At 39.2% G+C, this 25,976-nt stretch overlaps 1 protein-coding gene across 1 annotated transcript in view; it reads right to left on the bottom strand.

The window, feature by feature from the left end:
• Nucleotides 1-25,976, bottom strand: part of LOC126818061 (alpha-2-macroglobulin) — a 54,491-nt gene that overhangs the window by 22,372 nt on the left and 6,143 nt on the right. Inside the window, exons 3-14 of the mRNA XM_050545238.2 lie at nucleotides 24,480-24,662; nucleotides 23,876-23,928; nucleotides 20,478-20,550; nucleotides 17,735-17,848; nucleotides 16,248-16,332; nucleotides 13,598-13,712; nucleotides 12,660-12,777; nucleotides 11,361-11,476; nucleotides 9,989-10,150; nucleotides 8,269-8,484; nucleotides 7,801-7,906; nucleotides 5,237-5,424 (exon numbers count right to left, since the gene is read on the bottom strand). Of these exons, the coding sequence (XP_050401195.2) occupies nucleotides 5,237-5,424; nucleotides 7,801-7,906; nucleotides 8,269-8,484; nucleotides 9,989-10,150; nucleotides 11,361-11,476; nucleotides 12,660-12,777; nucleotides 13,598-13,712; nucleotides 16,248-16,332; nucleotides 17,735-17,848; nucleotides 20,478-20,550; nucleotides 23,876-23,928; nucleotides 24,480-24,662 (1,529 nt within the window). The remainder of the gene's footprint in view (nucleotides 1-5,236; nucleotides 5,425-7,800; nucleotides 7,907-8,268; nucleotides 8,485-9,988; nucleotides 10,151-11,360; nucleotides 11,477-12,659; nucleotides 12,778-13,597; nucleotides 13,713-16,247; nucleotides 16,333-17,734; nucleotides 17,849-20,477; nucleotides 20,551-23,875; nucleotides 23,929-24,479; nucleotides 24,663-25,976) is intronic.

The raw sequence follows: 25,976 nt of genomic DNA on the forward strand, positions 1-25,976 counted from the left end.
GCAAAACAAAAACAGGAATGCCACTTTAAAATCTGCATTTACAAAATAATGTCCATAATTGTCATGTCAGTGTCTAGACTGATGCTGATTATTTGGAAGTAACCAGGCAACCTTTAGGATTAAATCTGATTTGACAAGTATATGACGTTACTATATTATTTAACGGAAATTACGGAAAATATGCGTTCGCCTTACACTCAAATCTAGTGCTGTAATTAAATACACACACAAGCAATTTTAGGTGAAATGTCATATATAGTCGCAATTTATATCGTATAGACAAATATTACTTTCAGTGGAGGTTCGCAATTATAGCCAAATCTCCTTCTGCCTCAAATTTATATATTACACTTTTGACATTTCGATGTTTAATTGACTTCCAGGCCAAATGTCTACTTCTTCGGTCCCAGCGGGGTGGGGTGAACAAAACCCCAATATCTATATTGTTAGTGAGTACCCAGGGGATGTCTCTCTCCTAGTCGTCCAGACATTTTGACATCAGTGGATGTGGTGGGGGTGGGGTGGCCGAATGGTTAGCACGTGCGCGCTGTATCATAAGGTCTGTCATTGAGTCAAATGGCATGGTTTCGATTTCCCGGTTGTACGTGACAAGGAGTAGGGTTGCCTTTCCAACCTCGTGGGGTTTCTCCGGGTCCCCGGGTTTCCTCCCACAGCTAAAGACCACTATGTGCAAGCGAATTATTAAAATAAAACAGAACCATATGTTAGTCCCGAAATGGCCTAGTTTTTATCGATTGGACGTTAAACCAGTGGATCAATAGGTCATGCCTGTTCTCCAATTCCATTCCTTTATGAATAAAATATTGTTATATGAAAACTAAAGATCAAGGTCAGGTAACAGATAAAATTGATTGCATCAAAAAGTCAAGTCAGGCCACCACACAATACCTACATATATCCCAAAAAAGAAAAATGGTGACGAACAAATTTCTGATTATGTGATACATTCATTTTGTTCTATAAAATGAAATGCTAATGAAGGATAGGCTTATGAAGACGGGCATACGCCATACAATGTGCTATTGCGAAATTTTGCGAGGATAGCGGCGCTACGGCCTACTCTTATATCGAATTCCAACTGCCAAGGAATCTTTTAATTGCACGTCAATGTGCCAGTGTGTACACGGGACTTCGGTTTGAGCCACGCCTTTTGTGTTATAGCCATGCAGATTCCCCGACGGAAGGTTTCCCATGTATGTTCTCGCCAAGGTTTAAACCGATTAGTTCTTGCGGAATACAGACATACTACTCAAAACAAGTTAATTTTCTGAATAAAACCTTGAGACATGTTTATCTAAATATTACAAAAACAAATTATCTAACTTTTAATAACAAAATTGGCCCAACGTATACTTATGCATCTAGTTTAAAATAGCAGCAAATTATCAGTCGAAATGATAGAATAGCCCAAACTTCGGACAGTATAAAAACTTCAAACAGTATAATTTAGACCTATCACAAATGTAAATCTTACGTAGGCCTACAGCAGGATGATTCAGATAATTTTAATATTCATTAAAAGAAAATGTTTCTCTTTTTGTGAATCTGAAACACATGTATACTATCAACACGGTCCTCAAGTTATTATCCTTAGAATCTCGATGTGGATCCAGTCGATTTTTCGTTGGATAGCAGCCGTAAAATTACTGTACAGCGCAGTTGACGATTACGGCTAGCACCCGGACCCATTCACTTGATTGATCGATCCGATAATGTGCGTTTGTTGTTTGTGATTGTGTATATTGTCTGTAGATTTATCTTGTGTAATTTTTTGTGTGTGGTGCAATCCCCTTGCACTTACTATTTAATATTACCCAACTATAATTTATATTCTCAAGGCAACTAGTCAGCACTGCAGATGTTTATCCCCGATAATTCATTTCAGTGACATTTAGTAATTGAACTGGAAATACAGTAATGATAAGTAATTGTTGTCCAGAGAATTATGGCCTATGATTGTTTAGCGGTTGTGCTTGGGGATACGCGGTTGAACGTTCTAGAATTGAATTCTCTCAATCCCCAAAATAATGACTTTTTGGGACATTTTCTCGCGTTGTGTTAACGTTTGTCGGCGACCTTGTGTATTTTCTGGTCGCCGTACGGTCGCAGCAGCGCAGTGAGGACGCCACCCCGGTCTGACTGGGGCATTACAGAACTGTGACCTGCCTGAATTTCAGTGCAAAGTTGTCCTTGTTTGAAGACAATCGGATAACTTTCAAAGAAAAACAGCTGCAGACTTTGAAATATTTGTATGATAAAACATTCTTCAAAGGCGTCGTCATGGGCAACGCCGTTGGTAATCCGGGAACTTGAAAGTAGTTCCAATGGCGGACTTCGTCATACAGCCGAGGCTAGATGTAGGGTACTGGAATCTGCTGAGGTTTGCCGAGTGGCGACTTTGATAATTCAAGGTCTTCCGGACTGACATTCCACCCCGATTCCCCTTTCTGTCCAGGATAACAAGTGTCATATATTATGTGATTTGTCATGACCCAGGAAGTCTCGGGATCGCTCCCGGTGTAGGCCGAGGAAATTCAGTTCTTCGGGATTTTCCGGTGTGGTTTACCCTTATCGTTGGTGCAGGCCGGATGACCTGACAGGGAGCAGTGCCTAGTAGTTGGAATGGTATAGAAATCTATTGGTGTGCTCGTACGAAAACCCTTAATAGTTGCAATTCGAAATAGCAGTAGGCCGTAGAGCCGTTTTCTGTCAAAAGTGACCTCATAGCAATATCCCCGTTGGTTCAGAAAAGTAGGACGTTAAACCCCCATTTCATTTCGTTTATACAGAATAACAATCTGGTTTATCAATATCAAACACGACAAAAAAATAAATCTGAGGTAAAAGAAAATAAATTTACTCTAAACTGTGTAATATTTTCATAATTATTTTCCTTTTTTAATCTGGTGTCATCTGTACTTGATTTCTTATCGCCTGTCTCCAATTATCCATATAAGAATTAGTTCATTCATGATTTTCAACTAATTATATCATTCCGTCTAGCCCTCTTGACCTCTTTTATTAACAGTTCGTTTCACTTACATCTATCATTTCAACAACCGCAGGAGTGTTGAATGGTCTGATGATTTACGCGTCCCGTTAGTACGTGACAATGGTTAGGATCGCCCGTCCAACCTCGTGGGTTTTCGACGGGTACTCCGGTTTCCTCCACTGTTAAAGATCGATACGCGCATGCGAAATATTGAAATAACATGAACTTTGTGTTAGTCGCGACATAACCTAGTTTCTGTCGAGTGGACATTACCCCCCCCCACACACACACACACCTCTCTCTCTCTCTCTCTCTCTCTCAACAACCGCAATGTCGATAGTACTTAGTTTTATTCAGGTAGAAAAAAGTCTACTACAGAGGCAAGACATAGATAAATATGTTTTTTTTCCAATACTTAATTATATGAATGAGCCGGAGCTGCAAGTATAGTGTTTCCATCGGATTCCAAATGTCATGACTTTTGTGCAAACCACGGTTGATCTGGGTTATCGTTCTATCCAAACGAATTTCTATAGAATGGAATTCTATAGTATTCTACAGAATTCGGTGGGGGGGGAGCTGTAGGAAATAATGGCCCCAAATATTCTACAGTTTCTGTAGTGCAACTCCCATAATTTTTCATACAGATTTAAAAAACCAAAGATATAGATCAGAAAACATGAAATCCTGGAAATAATTTTAATTTAAATTTGGATATAGCTTGCATTCTCATCTCACGTTTTCATATCGTCATTTTGAATAATAAATCACATTTCAGACACACCTTACTTTAGCTAACATAAAAAACGTGCAATTAATCAGCTATTTTTGTCACATTGTTAGCAATGAAGAAAAATCAAAGGGAATTATTCTATTTTATCCTTTTTAAAACTGATTTATAAACTAAACGACAGCACAATATTTATTTTTTTTAATTTCTTTTCGAGAATTTTATCCACAAAGTGACAGTGCGGCATTTATTCTAAGGAAATTGATTTTCATTCTGACATGATTTCATTAATCAGAGGGAACATTTCACAATAATTTACCGACTTGACAAAACAGTTTTCTAATTGAAAAAAAATTAAAAAAATTTAGGCAGTGTGATGGATGCCTGCTTTTTCGAGATTCGCCAATATAAAAAACCCCAAGGAGAATGTGCAGTCTGTATGTGAATTCACTGCTCAGGCATCCTATTTTACGATATATATATAATTCGTTTTAGTAGCTCGTGTTTCGACATTCGCCAATATCAAAAAAACAAGGAGAAAGTGCAGTTTATATGTGAATCCAACGCTCAGACATCCTCATTTATGATATCTTTAGTTCGTTTTTAAAAAAAAAACTTATTTAATCAAATGTATTTTGGAGGCATTCTGCAGATATACACCCAAATCTGCTTTTTTGAGATTGAAGTTTGAATATCGAAAGAGGAGTATCGAAAAAAAGGCTAGTTGTTTTTAATTATTCGCCAATATCGAAAAACAAAAATCAATCTAACTTTACACCGCCATACATTTACCTATTAATCTTTTGGAAGAATTTATATAAGAATAAATAACATATAAGAGACAGAAATGGGGTTTAACATCAACTCGACACAACTAAATCATTTCTACATCTACATATGGTTCAATTTTATTTCAATAATCGTTAACTGGGGGGAGGGTACCAGAGGACCCAGAAAAAACCCACAGGGTTGGACAGGCGACCCTACTCCTTGTCACTTACAAGCGGGGAATCGACACCATGCCACTTGACTCAATGACAGACCTTCTGATTCATTCGGCCACCCATTCCCACTAAGTAACATAATGGGAACAACATAATATGGTAATTATTATTTTGATAATTTGCTTTCGTGTAGGGGTATTATGCAGATGAATGAAACCGCGTGGGAGTTGGGTGGCCGAGTGGTTAACGCGTGCCCCCAACCCCTGTGGTGATTACATAATATGTTAGTCCCGACATGACCTAGTTTGTGTCGAGTGGACGTTAATTACTCTCTCTCTCTCTCTCTCTCTCTCTCTCTCTCTCTCTCTTTTAAATGTTTATTGTTCCTTAGATTGGACATAACATTGTGTCGTTAAGAGTTGAAAAGAATTATAGTAAATATTCTTAGCTATGTCAATTCCCATATAAATAAGAGAACTGGTATGCGGTGAAAAAAAGAAAGAATAAACATAACTGCCTCCTGCATACGAAATGTTTAAATTTATTTACCGTCTGGCTGTCGCAATCTGTTACTGTAAGTTCGACAACATCTGAGACGACTTCACCATAGTCATGTACATAATACATTATTATCTGAGCGCTTGGTGCCATATCTTTATCTACCTTAACGTCGATCAACATTGACTCAACTTTAACATCGCTATATCTTATATTATATAACTTCCTTCTGACTATACCTACATGTAATAAAAACAAACATAATATAACGTCTTTAACATCGCTATATCTTATATTATATAACTTCCTTCTGGCTATACCTAATAAAAACAAACATAATATAACGTATTTAACATCGCTATATCTTGTATTATGTAACTCCCTTCTGACTATACCTAATAAAGACAAATATAATATAACGTCTTTAACATCGCTATATCTTATATTATATAACTTCCTTCTGACTATACCTAATATAAACAAACATAATATAACGTCTTTAACATCGCTATATCTTGTATTATGTAACTCCCTTCTGACTATACCTAATAAAGACAAACATAATATAACGTCTTTAACATCGCTATATCTTATATTATATAACTTCCTTCTGACTATACCTAATATAAACAAACATAATATAACGTCTTTAACATCATTAATAAAAAACCCCCAAAAATGTCATGACGTTTATAACATGGTTATATTTAAATACAGCAAAACTTCCGTCTGCCCATACCTAATAAAAACAAAAATAACATCACTTTATTTTATATTGTATTGTATAACTGTCGGCTGACCTAGTACAGCATAACATGACTTTAACATGGCTATATATTGTATAACTTCCGTCTGACTATATCAGTGATTCTCAACCAGTGTGCCGCGAGATCTTCCTAAGTGTGCCACGATATTTTGAAAGGCACACTAAGAAAATACGAAAAAACACGTGCTCCTGACCGAGTATTCACTGGTTCCTATTGGTAGGCTCATAGCTGTGTTTTTTCTTTATTTAGTTTGAGTCATTCTATGTGTCTATGACTAGTATGTGTCTATGGTTGTATGCCGCAATGTTTTCATTTTGCATATATACTTTGCCAGATGTGCCGCTATTTTGTCATGTGTTCCAAGGTGTGCCGTTGGCAAAAAAGGCCGAGAACCACTGGATGACTGCACTATACCTAGTACAGCATAACATGACTTCAACATCACTATATTCATACTGTATTACTTCTCTGTACACATGACCTCGGTATTTTGTCCGATCCGTATGATCAAATGCTGGTCCTTGCCAAGTCCTCCAGCTAAAAACTCACGAAAAATTTCTCGGCCCAAACCTTCATCGAACCAGGGGGTTTGGTGGTTAGCCAGTGCCTTACTCACTCAGTCACGTGGCCCCCTAGAGTGCATGTAGTAGAACCCTTGACAGATGGAATTCTTCCCACACCCTTTCGCATTGCGCCGTAACCATACAAATGAAATGTATGGTATTTTTCTCAAATTGTGTTATGCCGTGATAAATAACCCAGCAAGCGAATTATAGAAACATTGACGAGTGGAGCGTTTACAAGGTTTCGGTGCAAACAATAGAAAATCTCATTTGTGATAGCCGAACAAACACGTAACGTCTAAAAAAGAAAGAAAACGTAAGGCATCCCCTGATTGGCTTTGTGGCTGCAATTCCCGCGTTAGTTGAAGCAGTAAATTGTTTTGTAATTCAATTGAAATAACATAGAAACATATCTAGACAAATGGAACTGAAATGAAATGAAATGGGGTTTAACGTCCTACTGTTCTGCTCCTAAACTGGGCAAATGAAGACGGGCATACGCAATACCGTGTGCTATGAGGGAGATTTTCCCGGGCAGCGGCACTACGGTCTACTCTTATATCGAATTCCAACTGCCAAGGGATCTTTTACGTGCACGCCAATGTGTACACGGGACTTCGGTTTTTCGTCCCATCCGAACGACCTAGACAAACGGGACCGGGCATACAAATTCCGGGTTTAAATTTATTTATAACCCTCTGTAGAACAACCGTTTTGAACGATTTTTCAAAATTACTGAGAATTTTGAGCATCATTTATTATTTTCATTTGTTTTCCGCTTACTTGATAATTACAAATTATTGTGAAAATTATTATTTTTATTTGTTTTCTACGTACTTCTACATCCGAATGAGGCTATTCAAAACGGCAAAACCTCCATTTCCCATGCGAATTGGAACCATACAGCTAATATTTATTTATGATTCTTTTAAGTTTCATGGAAGCCACGATGGCCCAGTAAGTAAAATGTTGGCTCACTAACCTGGAGATCTCGTATTCTGTCCCATTGTTTGGTGTGTGTGTGTGTGTGTGGGGGGGGGGGGCTAGCAAGGGAAAACACATAGTCGCTATGGTGGGATGAAAAACCGAGGTCCCATGTACACATTGGCGTACACGTTAAAGAACCTTTGGCAGTTGAATTCGATATGAGTAGGCCGTAGTGCCACTGTCCGGGCAATTTCCCCTCTAGCACATTCTATTACGTATGCCCATTCCCGTTAGCCCAGTCGGAGTAGGACGTTAAAACTCTAAAACTCATTTCGTTTTTCAAGTTTCGTATACTTACAGTCGATTAGCTCAAATTGGTTATGTTGTTGGCAACCACCTTCAAATCTGCTTCTTTTACTTATACCTTTACTGGTTAGACGAACTATCTGACCTCGTGACAACACCTAGTAATAAATATACATATCTTTAATACATAACATAAGGAAACAGTTTGGGTTAAAAATCATATCCCACCCCTCTCTGCCACTCCCCCTTTTTACGACATATCCAATCATTGGAACCAATAGTCAAAATACAAAAGGACAGCACAGATCTGTTAGTAATGTGAAATCTTCAAACCATAAGTTTATGTATGTTATTGTGTCATCTGTGTAATATCTATTTTTAATATCTATTTTTAATATCTATTTTTAATATCTATGAGTAATATCTATGTGTAATATCTGTATGTAACATCTGTATGTAATATCTATGTGTAATATCTCTTTTGCAAACCCCGTGGTCAATAACAACGATAGTTACTTACCATTAAATATAGTCTAAATGACTTTTCTGGTGCTTGGGTCATTGAAACTTCTAGAGTAACAGTAGAATTACATTTTGCTGGTTTTTCTGGTGGTGTTATCTTGAGATAACTTCTGGTAGAGGAATACCATGGTTCAATAACTAATGAAGCACCGGGAGTTATCAGTGAATATTCATTAAATATACCTTTACTATATCTTATATCTACACCAATAACCTAAACAACAACAAAACTACGCTATTAACATCCCTGGCCATTAATGTCAACATATTGTTTCCATGGAAATGAAATGAAATGGGGTTTAACGTCCCACTTTTCTGCATCGATTTGGCTTATGAATACGGGCATACGCCATACAGTGTGCTATGACTGCTTTACGGGATAGTGATCCAATTCGACCTACTGTTATTTCGAATTCCAACTGGTAAGAACCATTTTACGTGCACGCCAAAGAATACGGGCATACGCCATACAGTGTGCTATGACTATACGGGACAGTGATCCTGTTCGACCTACTGTTATTTCGAATTCCAACTGGCAAGGGTTCTTTTACATGCACGCCAATGTGTACACGAAACTTGTTCGTCCCATCCGAACAATTAGACATTGTCCTTGCCAGTTATAATTTCTAATTGCAACTTGTATATACCGTAAACACGACATCAAACGAAGTATTAACGTTGTAAACGTTCACCCATTTCCATTTCATTAGTATAGGATAAACATTGAGCTCTACGCGTCATCATCACAATACTCAGGTTATTTTGAGACTGGCATAAGATTTTCATTTCAAATGATTGGACTATATATATCTGCAGTTACATGTAGACTCAAATCTGGCAAGCGAGAGAGAGAGAGAGAAATGGGGTTTAACGCCCACTCGACACAAACTAGGTCATTTCGGGACTAACACATGGTTCAATTTTATTTCAATAATTCGCTTGCGCGTAGGGGTCTTTAGCAGTGGGAGGAAACCGGAGGACCCGAGGAAAATCCACGAGGTTGGACAGGCGACCCTACTCCTTGTCACGTACACCGGGGAATCGAAACCCCGCCAGTTGACTCAATGACAGACCGTATGATACAGCGCAGAGCGCACGTGCTAACCATTCGGCCATCCAACCCCCCCCCCCCGAAATCTGGCAAGCAATCGCAGACATACACATGTTTCAATTTACGTGTCGTACGAATTTATTTTAGTGTTTTACAAGGAGTTTAAAGATACATTATGGGAGATTAGATAAAAAGCAGTTCTCACTATAATACATAAAAAGTAGATAATGTAAAGGGAATTTGCTGAAATTTCAGTCAAATTGATCCACTCTGAACCGAGATTTTAGCGATTGAATTTTCGGCCTAGTCTACATCATCATTACTAAAGTCAGTACGATAAGAAAACATAGTCTCGATTATCCATTTTATGAATAAATTATGAATGAAAGTCGAACAGCAAATCGGAACATAATCCAATAAACATCGCAGACTAGCGATACCATCGGGAGTTGGTTATGGTCTGGATAAGTTAATTAATATCTAATTAATAATTTAGATAACATTTCAGGCCTAAAGATAGACCCGCAATAGGCAGATTTAGCTCTTGCATAATGTATGTTTAATGCAAGCAATGTTTGGAAGGAGAATGTTGCTCGAACACAAGCTGTTCTAGCTATATACAATCTTTAACTAAGAGTTGACAGACACATTATGGCGGTTTGTTTACCTTTAAAACGATTTCGGTAGCATTAGAGGTCATGGCGGGAAAAGTATAAATTCCATATCCTTTGTCGTCTGTTACAATCTCTTTATCAAAACCTAGTTCTTCAGCTCGTATGGCAAGTGTTCTACCAATCGCAGGTTTTCCATTTAAATCTGTAGCCTTAACCTGTAATGATAATAATCATGGACATGATCCATTGTGATAAAAATGATTTGCTACATATTGTATTTGTATTTGGACATCCCTTAAATGAAAACCAATGTCAAATTTATTACAGCAGTTATTTGAACTTTAACCTTTTGACAGTTAAGGTCTACTGGAGGTTAACGTCTGCTTTCAAAGAGCTAGGGTTTTGAATGTACATACGAGGGCTGACTGAAAAGTTTTAAGGATATCTGGCATCCATTTATTTTTCTACATAGTAACCTTCGATGCATGCACACTTTTGTCAACGTCATTGCAAGGCCTGGATGCCGGTCAGGAAGACATTTTCTTCAGTCACGCAATAAACGTCGGTTATATATCTGACATGACGTCATCGTTACTTGGAAAATTACGACCGGCTAGTTCCTTTTCAATTTTTGGAAACAGGTGAAAATCTGACAGGGACAAATCGGGCGAAAAAAATGACGCTGCTTGTCACGGGGCACCAGGAAGCTGGCACGTTTCTGATCCGAAGTCAAGAGCTGCACCCATCTGGCAGAAATCTTTGTCATTCCTAACCCGTTGGCGAAAATATGCTCAGCCAGCTCATGAGAGATGCTCACAACACTGGCAATATGTCGAGTGGTCAATCGTCGATCAGCCATTCCCCAATCACCCTGTCATACACCCGGCTAATGTTTTTGTAATGGTTGCTGTTGGTGGCCCTCTAGGGCGCGAGTCAGCGTCAAGGCTCTCTCAGCCACGCTTAAAATTAGCAATCGACTTCTTTTCTTTGGAAAGGGATGGGGCATCATTCCCTGAAGAGGAGAATATGTCGGCATGTATCCGTCCTTTCTGTTGCAGGTACTTCATGACTGCCCTATAGCTAGTTTTGTCCATTTCTTGTGATTGCAATGGGTAGGTCCACAAAATGGTCTGGTACAAAGACAATAATAATACTACAGTTGCAGTTCTCATGTCTATGATTCATTTAATGATTGTACTTAATCTATCCTTTTCAGGCTTAGACCTTTTCAGTCAGAACTCGTACCTCAGCATCATTTATTCCTTCCAATAGAATAGAATTTACTTTCCAACTTAATAACTGTTTTCCGTTCGAGTGTACTTTTCTTCTAGTTGTGTAAATGACTTTTTGAAAATATGACCCACATCATTATGTGCAATTGTCTGTTATAAAATAATAAGTTGTTGTTTTCATAATAAGACCGACCTTTATATGGTATGGTAAACCGGGTTTATAAAATGGTTCTGACTGAGTTTTTATATCCAGAAATAAATCCATTAAACTTATAATAGTTTTGTTTGTACTCTTGGAGATGACAATGTCTGGAAATACACAATACATTATTTATTAAAAGAAAGTTCATACCTATTTTTGGAAAAATGAAGGAAACGGCGTATAACCGCCTACATCCATTCCGGTATAATAATAACAGTTGCCTTTTCGTCCCGTATAATAACGGGGGAGAGAGAGAAATGGGTGTTTAACGTCCACTCGACACAAACTATGTCATTTCGGGACTAGCATAAGTCACGTACAACCGGGGATTCGAAACCACGCCAGTTGACTCAACGACAGACGTTATGATACAGCGCGAATTTGCTAACCATTCGGCCAACCACCTCCCCACCCCTCTCCCTAATGATAACGGTAATTACTCTTTTTATCAAAGGGCACAGTATAAATATGCGGATAACCCATGCAAGCAATGGCCTTACTGGGTTTGTTTCAGCAAAACAATTATAATAGCGGAACAAACTTCGTACGAAATCATTCTGAAATGTTAAACAAGATTGTTGTAATCAGGTGACATAACTCTTTGAGATATAGTCGGGGAAATTGTTCATTATTGATAAAACAATTTCCCTGTTGCCAATCGTAATGTTTATAGGCGATGGGTGTGTTTCTGAAAGTCGTCAACATTTACCAATCAAAATACAATATATATATATATATATATATATATATATATATATATATATATATATATATATATATATATATATATATCTTCCTTTTAACACGCCGAACCGTTTATTAGGTAGATCTACATCAATGGACACGGGGGCCGAATGGTTAACGCGTGTGCGTTGCATCATAAGGTCTATTCATTGAGGCAAGTGGTGTGGTTTCGATTTCCCGCTTGTTTGTGATCAGAAGTGGGTGTTCTCCGGTTCCTCCAGCTTCCTCACACTGCTAAAGACCCCTACGCGCAAGCGAATTAATGAAATTAAATTAAAACCATATGTTAGTCCCAAAATGACATGTGTCGAATGGTCGTTAAACCCCATTTCTCTCTCAGTGGCAACAATTCTAGCAATTAGCATCATAAATCGCTTCAATTCAGATGTAGCCAGGGGATGAGTGTTCACTCTGTTACTGTAGAAAATCATTAGTGTGTGTATGTGTTTGTGTTGGTGGGGTGGTGGGGAGGGATATGGTGGTCACCCATTTCACAATGATACAATATTACGACAGGTTACAAAAAAGAAGTATGATTAATTTCACCTGTTGCGTTGTCTAAAACAGAAGCTGTCATATCAATAAGTGAGTCGTCCAAGATAAACTGCTTCATCTTAAGTTGTAGTTGACTGGTGTTGACAGAAAATTGATGGCAGCCATCAATCTGAAACATTAAAAAAAAAACGTGCTAGAAAAAAAATGTTGAGTTATTCTGTGATTTCTTTATTCTGACTCACTAACAAATATTTACAAGTATGGATCCCAGTGTGGGCTTAAAGAGTTCCTCTGGATTTTTTGGCACGGTTTCCCCTTGTCAGTGGTACATGATAGGGGAGAGGTGGAGCGGAATAGGTATGTAATTGTTTGAAAGGAACAAAAAAAATAATACAGATCTCTTGTATAACATTGACAGTAAGTTAAGGTGCCTAATCCTTCGGATAGAACAAAAACGTTGATGACTCTTGTATAACATTTACAGTAAGTTAAGGTGTCTAATCATTTGGGCCGAACAAAAACATTGATGTCTCTTGTATAACTTACATTGACAATAAGTTCAGGTATCTAATCGTTCGGGTGGAACAAAAAAAGGAGGTCTCTTGTATAACATTGACAGTAAGTTAAAGATCCCCAGACAGAAATCAAAATAAGAATATCCCCCGTAGCACACTGTGTGACGTATGTTCGTCTTCATTAGCCCAGGTGAATCAGAACAGTAGGGCGTTAAACCCCATTTCATTTCATTAATTTCTGTTGACATGTATTAAACGCCAATCGTTTTATAAACATGCAGGAATTATCTGATGACCTGACAACCTAAGTGTTTTTCTAATGATTTCAAAATTGCACCAGTCAGAAGCTGAATATACGAAACCGTTGTGGGGCATTTAATAAATCAAACACATAATGAGTGGGAAAAATGGTTATTTGAATGAAGCAAGGCGAAACTTTGGCTCATTGCAAATAGTAGAATAAAATATGAGTACCTCTGAGTAGAAGTATATACAGGGTCTCTTTTTGCTGTATGGACTTATATAGGTTGCAGTTACTACACATGCTGTCATCTTCAATCTTCCTTTTACTGGTTGACCGTATGTATACCTGGTAAATATACAGATTCTAAATGAAATCAAATGGTTTTTTACGTCTGGTTGCTTTCTGAAACGACTGGGCTATTGCAGACGAACATACACCATGCTATGGGGGAATTTTCGCAGAAAAGCTGGAAATCGACCTACTCTTAATCGAATTGGGGCGTTGCATGGCCGAATGGTTAGTGCGTGCGCGTTGTGTCATAAAGTATGTCATTGAGTCAACTGTCGTGGTTTCGATTCCCCTGTTGCGCGTGCAAAGGAGTAGGGTCGCCTGTCCAACGTATACACGGGGACTTGATGTTTCGTCCCACCCGAACGAATAAACCTTGGTAGCCCTTCAATCTCCACCACTGACCGGACGAGACCGCGCCGAGGAAATACCCCAGTCTCCACCGGGATAGACTCCGGAGTCTCCTATTTAAAGAGCAGACGCTTTACTTACAGTGGCTCTTCGATCAAATTTGTTATCCTGCGGTGTGGTTCAAAAAGCAAAAAGGGTGCAGTAGTCGAACGGTAGCGGCACAGGTCACAGTCTCCTGGGTTTCAATCGTCCGTTTGTCGAGAATAACCGTCTGGATTTTTCAACCCAGGCATTCACTTCATGGATCTAGCGCACTGGTGGGCCTTGGGTTAGGTCTAGATATTAAGGTCACCTGCAGATTTCGTCAAGCGCTAACCCTAATCCTAACGCTAGATCTATCCCTAATCCTAAACGTAAGCCACAATCATGTCAAAAATCACCTGCAACCCTATTTACATCTCGCGACCTTGGCGAAATCTGCAGGTGGCCTTAATATTTAGAACTGACCGTTTGCATAATCGTACGAATTGTGGGGCAGAAGTCTGAGGACAACTCGTGCACATTTTGCGGTGCATACAAAATAAACTTTGACAAGTGGAGATCAAAGGAAAATAGGCGTAAATGCCTCTATTCGGGCACAATCCTGTAATTGCACGTTATTCTAGTAAACGGTTAACGCGTGTGCGTTGCATCATAAGGTCTGTCATTAAGTCAAGTGGCGTGGTTTCGATTCTCCGCATGTACATGACAAGTAGTAGGATCACCTGTCCAACCTCGTGGGTTTTCCGGGTCCTCCCACTGCTAAAGACCTTTACGGCGCAAGCAAATTATTGAATAAAATTAAACCATATGTTAGTCACGAAATGACCTAGTTTGTGTGACGCTCTCTCTCTCTCCCTCTCTCTTTCTCTCTCTCTCAATCTCAAAATGACCGATGAATTGTGCTGACGAGACGATATCAAAACAAATATATATGTAACACAAATGACAATAAAAGTAACTTCTCAAACTGACTAAAGAGTAGCCCGAGAATATACACATAGCAGCAGCTCAGAATATCTGTATATCACTAAATTGGGTATATTTTTGTAAAATAATTAAGTCTCTTTAACTGAATGATAATAATTGTTGGATGATGTTTCATGGATATCCAGAAATGGATAAGAATAAGAATATACAATTTGTATTTTCATACATTATGCCCCCGCCAGACCGGGGTGGCGTCCTTACTGCGCTGCTGCGACCGTACGGCGACCAGAAAATGCACAAGGTCGCCGGCAAACGTGAACACAACGCGAGAAAATGTCCCCAAAAATTACAAACTTGAAAAAAGTCGCGTTCTCATAGCTTTCCAGTTCAGATCGCAGAGCCTTGACGTTTGTTTTGAACATGCTCAAAACAAACGCCGTGGCTCGGCGATCATTGGCGATCATTGGCGACCATGGAGACCACATCACGATAGATGGCGTTTCCACCACGCATATATGGCGATCTTGACGCGGTCTAAAACCATTTTCCATCGCCGTAGCAGCGGTCTGACGGGGGTATTAAAGGGGCAATAACACTCTTGTTGGCTTGAAAGCTCCAGAAAATAAAAAATATCTCTATCTAAGTACTAGATGTTTAAGTGTCCTACCTGTTGTGTAAATTATCCATTACATCATATTTTACTTGTCCAGAGGGTTCGAAAATATTTTTAAATCGAAGTTTCATTTGAAAAGGTTTACGTTAGACGTTTCAAACCATTATGTTGAATTTTTCAAAATTTTTAAATACGGTGTGTTAAGATGAAATTTGTATCATTAATTAATTGAAATATTCTAAAGTTGTACAATTTGTTGACCAGAATAAAGATTGGGACATATTATTCAGTTACAACAAGAGTGGTATTGAGCCTTTAAGAATTCAAATATGAATAAAATAGAAATCCGCCCGCTCAACACAAACTAGGTCATTTCGGGACTAGCATATGGTTCAATTTTTATTTTAATAACCCGCTTGCGCATAGGGGTCCTTAGCAGTGGGAGGAAACCGGAGGACCCGGCGAAAACCCACGAGGATGGACAGGCGACACTAGTCCTTGTCACGTACAACCGGGGAATATAAACCACGCCAGCTGACTCATGACAGACCTTAGGATACAACGCGCACGCTCTAACCAGTCGACCATCCAACCCCCCTAAATATGTAAAATACATGCTTGATAAACGATAATGCTGAATTATATAGAAAATAATTTACATGGCACAAACTTCGCCTTCAATCGTCTCTGACTCAATGGTTATATATGGTGGAGGGCTGATCGTCAATTCAAATTTTGGTAAAACTAAAAATAGAAAACAAAAATTAATTCATTTACAAACTGTCGATCCATTGGTTATAAATAGAGATAAATAGAGGTGTTTATCATACACGTGGCATATCATGCTTAATTTTATTCTGTGTCCAATTCCTAATACCACCGGCCGACTAACCATTTCAGATGTGAAACGAGTGCACAGGAAAAAACACTCTCCAAAAGGTCGCGACCTGTCTGGGTTTGGTTCATAAAATATCAACCTCGGCGTTGCAGATGTTTTTTTAATTTTGTTCATTATCCAGTCAGTATTATACTAATGTAAACTATTAGTACACACAACCCTCAGAGAAGAGATTCGCGGGGGAGGGGGTGGGGAGGGGACGGGGTGAAGGTAAAATTTGCGAGATAAAATTCCTTGCTGTTTTAAAAGGTCCGTATGATCCCTTGCAATAGCCGATTTAATTGTCGAAAGTTTACGTCTCGTTACTATTATATTAAAATAAAACCCCTATTACACTTATTCCCATAAATAGAAAATTTGATAGATCAAGCTCGCCTCGTTGCTAGTTAAAATAATACATCACACCAAGCGGGGCTAAATATGGCTAAATCTATTTGTTAAGGCCAGTTCAATTTTTGTCAAGGTCGATAGATGTAAATAAGGTTAAGGCACGTGATTGTTGACGAGATTGTAGGTTAGGGTTAGGGTAAGCATTGGAGCTAGGTCCAGGGTTAGGTTTAAGAATTTGGGGGAGAGGTTGAGTCTCTACATAAGCACTGACCTAGGATGATGAAAATTCAGTTCGTGATACATGTATTTCCTGGCTTTATAAAAATACATCCAATACATTGAATTTTATATCATTTAGCACTAACCGGCCAAGTATGACGCTTGCTCACTAAGATTATCCAACCGGAAGTCAGCGATGAAAATATAGAAATTATATGAAATCCCTCATAATACCAATAGAAGCCCGGATAACTTCCAAGATTCTAACATTGGTTTATATGTGTCAACATGATCTTTCCCCATGTTATCTCACGGATCTCATTCAATCATATCAACCAAATCGATCACTTCGCTCACAAAATCAGCCCTCATTAGTTGTGCCGCAAGCTAAACTGAAATCCTATGTCTGTGGACCGCGTTTGTGGAATAACTTACCGTTGGCGATGCAGAGTTCTCAAACATTAGCTGTGTTCAAATCCAAACTCAAAACTCAGTTGTTTGTTACATATTATCAGGATTAGCTATTATCTTCCATGAGCTTAGAACATGCAATATGGATGGAGTGAGCGAAATTACAAATGTACATTTTTATTACTATTATCATTATATTGTTCATTCCGATTCAGATTATTGAATAAAATATTGTTTAAATTATTTTAATTATTTTTATATTTCAACCATTACTGTGACATTACTCACCATATTCCTCTATTGTAAATGGTGTAGTTTTAACTGTCGATCCAACTGACGTCACAATTTTCCATGAACCTAGAACTGGTTCCTTAGATAGCTGGAATTCCAAACTTATTAGACCTGTGAATATATAATTATTAATGATCAAATTTATTAAATGGAAACCTGCTAATTATTTTGATACGTTAGGAAACCACAATATTTCATTGCGATCAATGGAAATGACGCTTGGGGTGAAATGAAATGGGGTTAAACAACCTATTTTTTCTGCTAAAACGGGCCAATGAAAAGCCATGCTGTATACTATACTATGAGGGAAATTTGGCCCAGCCAGTAAGGTTCATGCCCACCTTTCATCGAATTCCTACTATCAAGTGTACTCTTATTTTCGTCCTATCCGAACGACTAGCCAAGAATTGAAGTCCCGTGTGCACATTGGCATGCATGTAAAAGAACCCTTGGCAGTTGAAATTCGATATAGGCCGTAGCACCGCTGTACGGACAGAATTTCAATCATAGCACATTGTATGGCGTATGCCCGACTTTATTAGCCCAGTCGGAGCAGAACAGTACGATAAAAACACCATTCCATTTCATTTCCGAGTGACTATAAGCGATTTGCTTGCCAGGAATTTTGAGCAAATTATTGAAAGAAACACAATTCCCAAACACTTTTCGAAAATTCAAAATTTATGTATGAGCTGTGACGTCACATCAGTGTTCCATAGCAAAGTATAGCGAATTGTCATTGGCTTTAGTCTCTATCATCCAGAAAAATATTCTATGTTGAAGACGAAAAAGGTTCTGAGAGACCGATTCTACATTGGCCCTTACAGCGAAAGTAAAGGCCCAATTTATGTATACTTCCTCTCCGGTACACTCAGATATAGTTACTGTAGTAACGTAAATTGTATCGGCTCTGCCTTCTACTACGTTACTGTCAGCTTCTAATGACAACTGAAATGAAATGAAATGGGGTTTAACGTCCTACTGTTCTGCTCCTATACTGGGCTAATGAAGACGGGCATACGCCATACAGTGTGCTGAGGGAAATTTTGCCCGGGCAGCGGCACTATCGCCTACTCTTATATCGAATTCCAACTGCCAAGGGATCTGTTACGTGCATTCTAATGTATACACGGGACCTCGGTTTTTCGTCTCATCCAAAGGACTAGTAATAACAACTAGTATGAAATTTGGAATATTGGCTGAGCGTTAGTTGTTTATGTTTTTGTATCGCGTAATTCTACATGAAAATAGTGTTGGATTTTTATAAATTTGTGTTGGATGTGACAAGAAATGATTCCTTTTGGCGACCAGAGAAGAATCGCAGTGAAAAATAGACGATAAGGGTTCCAAAATAGCCTTAGAATCCGAGATGGGGAAAGCCTTATTTTCATACTAATTGTCATTAGAAGCTGACAGTAACGTAGTAGAAGGCAGAGCCGATACAATTTACGTTACTAAAGTAACTAACTCAGATATACAACAATGTATCAGATTTATTAAATACCGGGCCGAGACTTGGATTTTTAACATATTTTGCTTTTAATGTAATATTAATTTCAGCATTTATATATATATATAACCTATAATTGCATGTTTAATCAAATTTTTAAGTGCACGCGTATTATAACAATGTGTTTCACAGAGGATTGCGAAAGTCTTCTAATATCTCTGTAAAAGATGACTGTCTTTAACATGTGACGTCAAATCACGCGGCGTCAATAAGACGTTACTGGTTCGGGCGGAATGGTGCCTGTTACTCATTTTAATACCCATTTACACTAAATAGGAAATAATTTTTACCTACAAATACTTCAAACGTCTTTATTTATTTTTCTGATGCATAAAAAAATGTTTTAGAATTTAATTTGTCGGAGGCAAAAGGTTAATATTTGGGGCTCATTGAGTCGCATCGATGTCATCCTTATCAGTGATTGTAGCGTCCTAGAGAATATTCACTGCTGATCAGCGTGGTACTATAACTTAATAGAGAGAAAGAAATGGGATTTAACGTTCACTCGACACAAACTAGGTCATTTCGGGACTAACATATGGTTCAACTTTATTTCCATAATTCGCTTGCGCGTAGGGGTCTTTAGCAGTAGGAGGAAACCGGAGCACCCGGAGAAAACCCACGAGGTTGGACAGGCGATCCTACTCTTTGTCACGTACAACCAGGGAATCGAAATCACGCCAGTTGTATCAATGACAGACTTTATGATACAGCACGCACGTGCTAACCATTCGGCCATCCAACCCCCTATAACTTAATAACTTTGTGATGGGTGTCTGAAGAAATATGAAAAAATCAAAGAACAACATTTCTCTAAAGCCTTAAAACTCGTATTTTCTAATCTATTTTTTAACGCATAGATTACTTTATTGTATTAAATTCCCAAATTGATCGTCCATAGGTCAAATGGAGCATTTTGTGGGTTGATCAATTACGACAGAAGTCAGAACGGAGAAGTGAGAAGAATATATAATACATGTACTTGATTATAAGTTTACGAGCTCCCAAAATATCTTACTAATTCCGAAATGTCGGTCAAATAAGGGTCAGGTCTAAACATTAAGGCCACCTGCAGATTTCGTCAAGGTCACGAGATGTAAACAGGGTTATGGCACGCGATTATTGCCGATGATTGGGGATTAGGTCTAGGGTGGGGTTAGGGTGTGGCAGATATTTCGGACTACGTTGCCGCTTGGATTATAAAGATTTAATTTCAAAGATTAAACCTACCTGATAGTGATCTTATATCCAACCATTGTTTCATTATAACACCGTCTGGATCTTTTATGAGTATGGATGATACCTGATACGAAAAAGAAAAAAAAAACCCCAAAAACATTCATTTTAATCCATTTACAGCTAATTAACTGAGAGAGAGGGGGGATTTAACGTCAACTCGACGCAAACTAGGTCATTTCGGGACTAACATATGGTTCAATTTTAATTCAATAATTCGCTTGCACGTAGGGGTCTTTAGCAGTGATAAGAGACCGGAGGACCCGGAGAAAACCCACCAGGTTGGACAGGCGATATTACTCCTTGTCCTCGTACAACCTGGAAATCAAAACCCCGCCAGTTGACACAATGATAGACCTTATGATACAACGCGCACGCGCTAAACATTCGGCCATCCAACCCCCAAATTCGGGTTATATCCGATGTTAGATTTAAGAAAAAGTATGTATATATTCTATAGCAGGAATAAAATAAAACCAAGTACGAACAATCCAAACCATAAGACAGAATTCGAAGTCCTAAAAAACGTTATAGGCAAAATAGTGTATTCAGGCTAAACAGTGTAATCAGCAAATGGACTGCTCCTCGTGTACAAAATACACGACAAACAGTGGTAACAGGTGTCCGGAAGAGTAAGCTTACCCAAAATAAATAAAATGAAATGAAATGGGGTTTAACGTCCTACTGTTCTGCTCGGACTGGGCTAATAAAGACGGGCATATGAGGGAAATTTTGCCGGGCAGCGGCACTATGGCTTACTCTTTTTATCGAATTCTAACTGCCAAGGGTTCTTTTACGTGCACGCCAATGTATTCATGGGACCTCGGTTTTTCTTCCAATCTGAACGACTAAAGAGCTGTCCTTGTCAGGCCCTCCGTCCTGCATCACTAACAAGGGAAAGCTATATCGAAAAATCTCAATGAACTTTCTCGGCAAATGTAGGGATCGGACACATGGTTAGCGAACCAGCGTCGTACCTACTTAATCACCGTGGCTCCCTGGAATAAAATAAGAACAATTGATCACTATTCCCAATTGGTGTATCCTATGACGATCGAGGGGTGGCCCCTGGCTCCAACATCGCTAACCAACCATCCATGCATGCTATTTTTTCTTAGGACGTAAATCCATGATTATACTTACGTTTCCACCGCGAAGAAAAATTTTCATGTTGTTTTTTTATTTACCATAGTTTTCATTACGAAAAAGTCGTCGATTATAGGGGGTTGGAAGGCCGAATGGTCTGTCATTGAGTCAACTGGCGTGGTTTCGATTTCGCGGCTGTACGTGACAAGGAATATAGTCGCCTGTCCAACCTCGTGGGTTTTCTTTGTGTCCTCCGGTTTCCTCCCATTGATAAAGACCCCTATGTGCAAGTGAATTATTGAAATAAAATTGTACTATATGTTAGTCCCGAAATAAGCTATTTTGTGCCGAGTGGACGTTAAACTCCATTTCTTATCTCTCTAATATGAGTTAAATTAATAGAAAACGGTATAAATTAAAGAATGGAACCAATAGGTCACCATAATTCTATTCATTAAAAATGGTATTCCAACATACTAAAAACATATCTTTGAATTCGTGCATCCACAAATAAAGTTACCTAAGGCAGTTACTTTTTTTTATCTACATGTAGTATTTGAAAGCAGTTTATTTTGTCTATATATTTCAGTGTAGTTCCAATTAGCCCGTAAAAAGATCCATCATGATGTATGAGATATCACTTAATCACGAAGCAGGGGTTAAATAAATATGATTCACGCACTGAAAGAAACCAGGATATCCCAGACATTCTATAATTCTTCCCCGTGTGCCAATCAGGAATCAAATGTAATTTTCATGCACTTGATTGCAGCCATCCAGGGGGTAATAACAGGTGATCTTTGTGGTTTATACCCCCGTCAGATCGGGATGGCATGGTTACTGTGCCGCTAAAGCGACGGAAATTGTCTAAGAGCGCGTCAAGGTCGCCAAAAGCGTGATAAAAGCATGGTGGAAACGTCAGAAATCGTGCTATGGTCTCCATGGTCGTCAATGATCGCTGACTCACGGCGTTTGTTTTGAGCATGTTCAAAAAGATAGAGAAAAAAGGGGTTAACGCCACTCGACACAAACTAGGTCATTTCGGGACTAACATAAGATTAAATATTTTATTTCAATAATTCGTTTGCGCGTAGGGTTCTATAGCACTGGGGGAAACCGGAGGACCAGGAGAAAATCCACGTTCATGGAGATGTTACCACGCTTGCCTCGGGATTTCGCTACTCCACCGCGTTCTCGCAACTTTCCATTGCAGGTCAGATCGCAGAACATTGTCGTTTGTTTTGAACATGCTCAAAACAAACGATGTGACTCGGTGATCATTGGCAACCATGGAGATCACAGCACGATATCTGGCGTTTCCACCACGCGTTCACCTATATGGCAATCTTTCCGCGCTCTGAGACCATTTTCCGTCGCCGTAGCAGCGCAGTAAGGACGTGGTAGACGATTGGTCAGGGATCGGACGACTCGACTAATCAAAACCTTCGATCCACGCAATATATCCTACACTTCTGAGCTAGGCTCAACTAAAAAAAAATAACCCGTTTTCGAATTCCGACGCGGGCCGAGAAGACCATTCGGGATTATTCTATGCCGGCCTTCGTAAAAGGACCCTTGGCAATTGAAATCGAACGGCAAGAGAGAGAGAGAGAAATGGGGTTTAACGTCCACTCGACACAAACTAGGTCATTTCGGGACTAACATATGGTTTAATTTTATTTCAATAATTCGCTTGCGCGTAGGGGTCTTTAGCAGTGGGAGGAAACCGGAGGACCCGGAGAAAACCCACGAGGTTGGACAGGCGACCCTACTCCTTGTCACGTACAACCGGGGATTCGAAACCACGCCAGTTGACTCAATGACAGACTTTATGATACAGCGCGTGCGTGCTAACCATTCAGCCATCCAACCCCCCGAACGGCAAGACCTTTTTACCTCGCACTTAACACTTAAGCATAGAAATACAAGTCACCATTAATTTTTTTGTCTCAAACGTGATAGGTTGAGATAATATAAAAAAAATGAAATGAAATGAAATGAGATGGGGTTTAACGTCCTACTGTTCTGTTCCGATCTGGGCTAGTGAAGACGGGCATACGCCATACAGTGTACTATGAGGGAAATTTTGCGCGGATAGCGGCACTACGGCCTACTCTTATATCGAATTCCAACTGTCAAGGGATCTTTTGCGTGCACGCCAATGTGTACACGGGACCTCGGTTTTTCATTCCATCAGAACGACTAGACAGCTGTCCTTGTAATGCCCCATGTCGAGATAATAAACAGCAATCCATGCTGTTACACTTCACGTCAAAATAGTTTGACAAATGAAGCCAATTACTTACCGATTTGTTGGTTTGCTTTAAATCAGTATTAATAACTAACACTCGGAAATTCACTGAAATAAAAACATCAATGAATGAATGAATGAATAAATGAATGGATGGATAGGTAGAGGATTGAATGAATGAATAAACAATGAATGAATGAATAGAGACATGAGAGAGAGGGAGAGAAATGGGGTTTAACGTCCACTCGACACAAACTAGGCCATTTCGGGACTAGCATATGGTTTAATTTTATTTCAATAATTCGCTTGCGCGTAGAGGTCTTTAGCAGTGGGAGGAAACCGGAGGACCCGGAGAAAACCAACGAAGTTGGACAGGCGTCCCTAATCCTTGTCATGTACAACCGGGGAATCGAAACCACGCCAGCTGACTCCATGACAGATATTATGATGCAACGAGCACGCGCTTACCAATCGCCCCCCCCCCCCCATGAATAAATGAACAACAATAAATGAATGAAATGGGATTTAAGGAACCTCTGTTTTTCGTCCTATTCGAACGACTAAACACTGTTCCTTGCCAGGCCCTCCGCAATGCACCACTGATAAGGCCCAGAATATTTCTGAAGGTGACCTTAATATTTAGATTTAACCGTATTTACCTGTTTGTCCTGGTTTATAAACTGGTTTGTCTGTTTGTATAAAAGTTAAGATCGGATCTGTTACATCAAACGTAAGTTCTCCATCAATTATAACTTTTCCACTATTATCACCAGTGATAGCTATCTTATGACGCCCGGGACTCTGGGTGGTAGGTATTGTAAACTCAAAACATTTTGCTCTCGCTGCAAAAAGAAAACTCAGGACAGACCAGAGCGATAACAGAATATGGTGAAACATTGAATAAAATAATACATAATAAAATGATAGGATAGTGATACATGTGACGGAATGCCACATAGGATAGCGTGGTACACATGGCGGAATGACAGATAGGATAGTGTGATACACATGACAGAATGACAGATAGGATAGAGTGATACACATGACGGAATAACAGATAGAATAGAGTGATAATCATGACGGAATGACAGATATGATAGAGTAGTACACATGACGGAATGAAAGATATAATAGAGTGGTACATAAGACGGAATGCCAGATATGATAGAGAGGTACATAAGACGGAATGCCAGATAGAATAGAGTGATACACATGACTGAATGACAGATAGCTTAGAGTGGTACACATGACGGAATGCCAGATAGAATAGAGTGATACACATAACATGACGGAATGCCAGATAGGATAAAGTGGCACATAAGACTGAATGCCAGATAGGATAGAGTGGCACATAGGACTGAATGGCCGATAGGATACAGTGATACACGGGACGGTATGGCAGATAAATAAGGAATAGGACAGAGTGATACCTACGATGGAATAGCGTGATAGATAGGACAGATTGGTGGATTTGGCGAAATGATAAATAGGATAGAGATATACGCATGACAGAATGACAGATACGAAAGTGTGGCAGATAGGACTGATATTATAAATTGAAAAATAGGACAGGTTGAACCACACACTGATCCGCAGTGAATATTCGCTAGGCCGCGACAATCACTGATAAGGATGACATCGATGCGACTTAATGAGCCACAAATATTAACTTTTTTCCTCCAACAAATTAAATTCTAAAACATTTTTTTATGTATTAGAAAAATAAATAAGAGGGAAATTTTGCCCGGGCAGCGACACTATCGCCTACTCTTATATCGCATTCCAACTGCCAAGGGATCTTTTAAGTGCATTCCAATGTATACATGGGACGTCGGTTTTTAATGTCATCCGAAGGACTAGACAGTCTGCCTTTGTCCGGCCCTCCGTCCTGCATCACTGACAAGGGGGAACCACGCCGGAAAATCTGGATGAACTTTCTCTGCCAATGCAGGGATCGAACACCCGACCTCTAGGCTAGCCAGCCAGCGTCGTACCCACTTAGCCACGTGATCCCCATACATCGAGAGAGAGAGAGAGAGAGAGGGAGAGAGAGAGAGAAATGGTGTTTAACGTTCACGCGACACAAGCTAAGTCATTTCGGGACTAACATATGGCTCAATTTTATTTCAATAATTTGCTTGCGCGTAGGGTATAGC

The sequence above is a fragment of the Patella vulgata genome, chromosome 4 (assembly GCF_932274485.2).
Source record: "Patella vulgata chromosome 4, xgPatVulg1.2, whole genome shotgun sequence".
Lineage (NCBI taxonomy): Eukaryota > Metazoa > Mollusca > Gastropoda > Patellidae > Patella > Patella vulgata.